The sequence below is a fragment of the Branchiostoma floridae genome, chromosome 12, assembly GCF_000003815.2.
Source record: "Branchiostoma floridae strain S238N-H82 chromosome 12, Bfl_VNyyK, whole genome shotgun sequence".
Taxonomy (NCBI): domain Eukaryota; kingdom Metazoa; phylum Chordata; class Leptocardii; order Amphioxiformes; family Branchiostomatidae; genus Branchiostoma; species Branchiostoma floridae.
In genome coordinates, this window is record NC_049990.1 from 21,205,184 (window position 1) to 21,211,957 (window position 6,774).

General features: G+C 43.3%; 2 protein-coding genes across 3 annotated transcripts in view; both read right to left on the reverse strand.

The window, feature by feature from the left end:
- Positions 1 to 192: 192 nt before the first annotated feature.
- On the reverse strand, positions 193 to 1,892 carry LOC118427183 (zinc finger protein 239-like). Its single transcript, XM_035836820.1, has 2 exons — positions 1,777 to 1,892; positions 193 to 1,489 (listed from the first exon to the last, which is right to left on the reverse strand). Exons 1-2 carry the CDS (start codon positions 1,890 to 1,892, stop codon positions 688 to 690), a joined length of 918 nt encoding a protein of 305 aa, XP_035692713.1. The 3' UTR covers positions 193 to 687.
- Positions 1,893 to 5,203: 3,311 nt separating this feature from the next.
- LOC118427604 (heme-binding protein 2-like) overlaps positions 5,204 to 6,774 on the reverse strand; it is a 7,755-nt gene continuing 6,184 nt past the window's right edge. For both annotated transcript variants that reach the window (XM_035837469.1, XM_035837470.1), the window contains 2 exons: positions 6,389 to 6,569; positions 5,204 to 5,759 (listed from right to left, as the gene is read on the reverse strand). In XM_035837469.1, the coding sequence (XP_035693362.1) occupies positions 5,582 to 5,759; positions 6,389 to 6,569 (359 nt within the window). In that variant the 3' untranslated portion in view covers positions 5,204 to 5,581. The remainder of the gene's footprint in view (positions 5,760 to 6,388; positions 6,570 to 6,774) is intronic.

The following is a 6,774-nucleotide window of genomic DNA, read 5'->3' on the forward strand; positions in this document are numbered from 1 at the left end:
TACAATCGAGGAATTTCTATTCAAACACGTTTTAAGTTAAAATCAACCATTCTACCAACAACTAAGTGCCAGTTGAGTTTTCTTTACACTTGCACGATCAAAAAGTTTATTCTACAAATTCCTAGCGGACGGTTGAATGTTGTTCTTCTACTCTACTCGCTTTTGTAAACCCCAGCAAACACACGAACACACTCATTGTCAGACAACAGTTTATTCAACAATCAATGTCAAACAAACACACATCGTAATATCCCAGACAATTCACAAGAATATGTGATTGTTGGTCGTTTTAAAGACGCTAGACTTCTTTCACAGATTATATACAGATGTAAATCGGGATCAAAAGAATAAGCTTTTTCTTTTGTTCAACTGTGCAACAGTGTACAACATCATAGGCGAGACCGGCACGCAAGAATAGAACAAAAAAAAATATTCCGCAAATTTACTCAAAGTGTGTTTTTCCTCTTGCAATATGAATCGCAAACTGTTTTTCCTCTTACAAGATGAAACGCAAACTGTACGTGACTAAAGTGCCACTCTTCATCACACAGAAAATGAGGTAGATAAAGCTGATATGCATATGAAAAATAAACTTTTTTATATCGACCATGTCTATAAACACGGTGTAATATATACATATAGTCAAAAGTTCTTTATCAAATGTCTCTGAGCTCATCGGAAGTTTGTCTAGGAAGTGACCTTCCTCTTGTCGTGCACCTTCATGTGCCGTTTCAGGTTTCCCGACTGGGTGAAGCTGAGTCCGCAGCTGCTACACTGGTAAGGCTTCTCGTTGGTGTGGGTCCGGATGTGCTTGGTCAGGGTCGAGGCGTCGGCGAAGGCTCGCGGGCACATCGTACAGCGGTACGGCTTCTCCCCGCTGTGGGTCCGGAGGTGCGTGGTGACCGAGGAGCTCTGGGAGAACCCGCGATTGCAGATCGGGCACTTGTAGGGGCGGTCCCCGGTGTGGATGCGCTGGTGAGCCGTCAGGTTAGCCGCCTGGGTGAAGGTCTTACCGCAGTCCTTGCACTCGAACGGTTTCTGTCCGTCGTGTGTGCGGAGATGTGCGTTGAGAGTGCTGCGACGGGAGTACACCTTCCCACACTGTCCGCACGGGAACTTGACTTGGGCTTCCTCCGGCGTGCTCTCGACTGGAGACCGCGACCGATCGGAGTCGGGAATTGGACTGGAGGTCCACGTCCTCGTGTTGTCGACGGGGAACTGGACACCGGACAGGAGCTCGACGCTGTACGGGAGGGGTGGGCTGGCGCTCCCGTAGGACGGCGAGACGGGGTACGGTGAGCTGACGGGGATGGGGCTGACGGAAAGCCTCCTGATCTGCGCCTCCTTAGCCTCCGTCTCTCGGGCGATGTCGCTGGGGAGAGAGGCGAAGCTGAACCCGCTGGAGCGACGGACCGGCTTGGGGGTGGTGTGGACGGTGGGGGTCTCTCCCAGGGTCAGGAGTGCAGAGGCCGCCAAACGGTTCGGCGAGCTGTGAAAAACAAATCTTCCTTTAGTTACCGTGAACATTTACATGCTCTCTGTATGGTCGCAAATAGCAATTATGTACACAACAGTATTCACTTGCATTTCTATCTACTATCTATCAAATAAATACCAACACTGGTCGTCTAGATATACGACAAGAATCACTATGTACAAATTACAACTACAAGAGACAACAGGGAAGAAGTTATACTGCATCACATGGCTAGTGTATAAGGAAATGTGCTTATTTTTTTTTGGTAACTCATGAAAAGATAGCGAACATCTCCTTACCAGTGGCTTGGGACCGCGGGGACGTAGCAGGACGAGAACACGGGTACGGCGGGCCACGGTGCGTACATGGAGGCGGGGTAAGGGTACATCAGTCCCGCTGTTGTGGTCACCGACATGGTCCTGTAACATGAAATAACGCACATTAGTTGGAAAGTCTTAGAATTGAAGCAACCTACTTGAAAACCTCCTTGATTTTACCAAAACCAAGCAGATACATTGATTTTACTGATAGTTTGCTCGATAGCGAACTACAGTGTTTCTTGGTCAGCATATACACCCAAAACTTGAGTAAAAGTTTTTTGTTACACCAAAAATAGTGTAAAACGAAATATAAAAGATAAAGAGGTGACAGAATTAGATCGCATGGCAAATATTGCCACACCACCACATATCAGTATAATATATTACATACCTGTAGATAGAGTAAGCGTGCGACGAGAATCAAGATCACTGGAAGAAGTCTTAGCACAGAGTAGTTCTCGATCCGACTGTCAACTCAAGAGTGAACTTCCCCAGACTGGTGTCGAGTTTTTGTAATCTATCGGCCTTTGGATATGCAGAGTAGCCGCTTGGGTCTGGCTTGTGCACGCCGCGCCGTGTTGTGGTAGCACTTGGCGATGAATGACGGCGAGGTCTTTCATGTCCTTGTACGGCTTCAGCGCTGTACCTTGTCGGCACCTTTGAAGTGGCGAAAATCGCCTTCTGGTTGACACGAGAGAGACCATGGCGTCCTGTGATTGGCAGAGCGGCAAAAATCTCTTGATTTTACTAATTGGACCAGTGGATGCCGCTCCCTGTGAAGTTTGGAGGTTTCAGCGCGAGTTGTTTCTGGAAAAAAGGCGCCAATTAGTGAATTACTCATTCCTTCGTTGTTTTTGTAGCTTTGAGTTCGATTTTAATTTTTGCAGTTTTGTTTTTAAAAAATTCTGGCATAGGAAATAAGAATTTTGATAGAAACAACGCGAGTTTGTCGGAATGACCATGACTAGACAACTGGCTTCCTGTCTGATTGTTTTCCACATAATCTTGTTAAAGTTCACGAAAAGACTGCATTAAAAGGCTTATCCGATAAGTCTAGGGTACTGAGCAAAGATGAAAAACTACCACACTCAACTAGTGATTGTAACTATGATACTAGAACGAATATTAGTTGTCCTCTTTCAAGTGCAAATGCGTACATAGACCCCAATCTTTATCATTCCCACAAATAACATTTTGTATTAAAAAACATGTTTTTGTTTCATTTTCTCCGCATTGAACAGGTTACAAGAGTTCTACTTTAACGTTGACATAACCCGGGGGAGTACGTAAAAGTTCTTTAATAGCAAAGTCTTCAAGATCCTAGTTTCTTGACAAAGACGTTACTTCTTCCCACGATGAATATATTCATGATAGAAACCCTGGGAAAATCCGAAAACGGGTCCTAGTGAAGTGGAAAATGAGTTGTGGGAAAATCGTCAGAGTACTTGATTTTTTTATTGGGATCTGTGATGCAAACGACTCGCGCCGGTGTGATGACAAGCGGCAGGCCTGTAATCTAACGTGTTGCCCTGCCCGCTTGTAAGGTTTCCTTTCATACGGTAATGTGGTCGCTTTGATCCCTCCGCGCCGCCAAGAATGGTAAAACCAACAGACGTTACCTTGAGTGGTGACGCGAGTTTTTTCACGACGCTACCTTGTAGTCAACGGCGTGCTAACTCGACAAATCGGAATACCTTGATTGGTCTAAAAGGCGGCGAAGCCGACGGCTTTCTTCTCTTTGTGACGTACTTGTAAAGAGACAAAATATATTGTTGTCGGTTCGCGTTTGTTGCTGGAAGCTTGAACAATGGAGTTACACGACAGAAAAAAAATACAAAATCTGACGGATCAATGATATCAGAGAATCCGACTTTGAAATAGTTGAGTTTTAATAGTACACAATTATAAGTCTTCATAAAACCAATCTCATTAATGAAGCGAAATGGATTCATATTAAGATGTTTCTGGCAACGGAAATCACAAAATTAATTTCTTGGGTTCCGAAGAGTCATTAATCCATGGCCAATATCTGTGTCGTTTTGTTTCAATGAGTTATTTTTAGAAACCTCCTTGCTCAGTTTTACTTTTTTTTTTACTTGGACATTTTACGCAAGGTAAAGATTCTGTCTTGTCCCTCTTTCAAACTTTCAAAGATTGTCTTATCTGTCATGTCAGAACCCAGTTCTATACCAGTCTTCTTGGCAGACTCTACGATGTGTCCGTTTTTGTGGGGCTTATAACAAGCTTTTTTTCATTAACTCTTTAATGTCACAAACCAGAAGAGAGACAATACAAAAGACATGGCGTGTTTTTTCCAGATCTCTATGGTAGGCAAAATGCGTTATCAGTTCCTAGTACAGCACTCGGTTTCTAGTAGACTCGTAGATACTCTCCAAGCAGAGGTTGGTGGGGAAAATCGTGACCTATTCCTATCATTTTTTTTTTTCAACCGGCCTTCCACTGCCTTCCCACCAAACCGCCGGTTGGTGGGAAGGCCGTAGCCTCTACCAGGCTTCGTGGTTTGGTGGTCTAATTGTAGAAATTGGTCGAATAGAGTAAATACTACGCTAGGGGAGTCAGCCGGCCGAGTAGTACGGTGACTCTATTTGTCCAATTTCGACAATTAGACCATCAAACCACGAATCCTGGTAGAGGCTAGGAAGGCCGGTCGAAAAAAAATGATAGGAATAGGTCACGATTTTTCCCACCAACACCTGCTTGGAGAGTAACTCGTAGAGTCTACTATAAAGGAGGCTACGTCAAACTGCATGTGCATGTATCAGCTCAAACTGTTGTACAACTTATTAGTAACCAAGCCTAACGATACTCGTTATTTCAAGTACTAGTATGTATACGCAGAAACTTTGAGAAAAGGGAAACTTTCCGAGAAGGGTTAAAGATTGACCCGCCAATAATGAATAATACATTCAAAGTTCCTGCGGCCCCTTTGATGTGTCGCTAGCGACAAAAGACGCTCAGTGAATACACTTCATGTCTAGATCAGGTCTATGGCTATCTCAAGCTATAACGTAAAACATGAATATTCCCAAGGTGATTTAACCTCCTTGTTATTCCCCACAAACAGTGTATGTTTATCTTGTTGAACTGAACTTGACGAATATATTTCTCAACCATGCTTACAACACAAACTATTTTTTTACTCATAATAAAATAAGTCATTCGACAACAGTCATTTCTTGCATTCTTGGTAAATTGTACTCCTGCGGGTGTAATTTCTATATTCTTGGCGGTATTCAGAAATATATTTTACACAGAAAGTGTCACTACAGCCACAACGTGCACGTGTAGTATAAACCTTACAAAATCCCGCATCTCACAGGTTTTGAACTGATTTCGTAATGTTCTTTGAGAAAAGCCCACACAATATGAAAAGCAAAGCCATTGGTTCATCTTTATAACGTTTATTGTCCTAAAAAGTTCTGTGTGCAATCATGTCCTCCCTAGTTTCTTGATTAGATTGTTCACTTTTTCTGCTACTTTGATAATAATATAAATGATCAAAATATACGTCTATCATATAATCATAATTCCGTTTGTGAGAAATTTGAGACAATTCATATAGACATGATATATTGTTACATCTTTACTTCTAATTGCAAAACCATACCCGACGACTTACAAGCAAAACGGCGATACACAACAGAAAATGAAAATAAGACATATAGATGCATAAAAAGCGAATTGACACTGATAAGCAGCATAAACAATTACATAAAAGGTTTTTGTTTTCCCAAGGAGGTTGAAAAAAGGCTCCTTGGTTTTCCTAATCTGACTTGAGGTACCAGACTTCGTTGTGCCTATTTGTCGGTTGGAAGGGGCTGTTATATCCGGCTGTGTAGTAGAAGTCCTTGTTGTAGCTGACTGTAGCGTTGTCCAGACTTTTAGATAAAGCCTCAGCATTGCTGGTCCAGTCTGTGTCGCTGGCGAATCCCTTGAAATATCTGCGAAAGGCATGAGAAAATTAGCACAGAGTTTCTACAGCTTAGTAAATAATGGAGAGTACTAGTATACTGTTGAGTATTCGCGCCTAATCTCCAGGCAGATCTACCGGTGGCATAAGGAGTTTAGCTCACCAAGGAGTATTCTGAGCCACCGGGCCAGCTAAACTCCTTATGTCACAGGTATATCTGCCTGGAGATTAATTCGCACCCTCAAATTTACGCTGAAACCTCGGTTTTATTCGTCTGTGTATACACAATCTCTGGCTGGCTGGGGTTAATGACCCCTTCCCGGTACGGCAACTGCAGAGCCGGCCGCTAGGAGCGACATTTTAGTCAGGCTACGGTTTCATAATTTTGCGCGTTTCTTGTTCTTCTACTTTACAGTATTCATAGAAAAACCAAGCTTTAGATTCTTGCTGCGCTGATAAAACAGAGTTAAGCCTATAGACAATAACAGTGTTGCACTGTTATAATTTTTTTTTTAATGGCTAAACTTTACATACGCTTTACTTTTAAGTTATAACATGTGAATTCCAGGTTTTAGCAGAAGGACCTTGGAAGTTTTTTTAAGCTCAGCCCATACTAAGGCCATTGCACAACGTCCCTCCATATAATGTCTTTGCCCATACCTGACGTAAGCTGTCATCCCTGTCAGAGGGTTGGTGAAAACGTTGGGGTCGGATGGTTCGGGCGGGCTGGTCTGGTCGGCGAACGGCACGAAGAACGACACGGTGAAGTTCGTCTTACAGAAAGGGCCCTGTCCGGGTTCAACCTTCACCAGCACGGGCGCTGTCATCGGGATCTTAACCTCTGTGGTGGGATATATAAAGGAGGGGGTTAGGGTAGGAGGTCTTTGCCATGTTGATAACTTGCTATAGGTTTCAGCGCCATTGCTGCAGTTCCTAGTAACATCGCTAAATGACCCAATTTTCTCATGCGGTTAATACTTGGTATTAGAAGCTCCATGCACCTATCCATATGTATCGATAGAGCGACCAAGGACGGTGCTGTATTT

Excerpts from the sequence above, each read along its gene's own strand:
- LOC118427183 (XM_035836820.1), bottom strand. The coding sequence starts at position 1,892 with ATGTCGGTGACCACAACAGCGGGACTGATGTACCCTTACCCCGCCTCC. Across the intron at positions 1,490-1,776 it reads CCCGCGGTCCCAAGCCACTG|CTCGCCGAACCGTTTGGCGG; the intron begins GTAAGGAGATGT and ends TGTTTTTCACAG.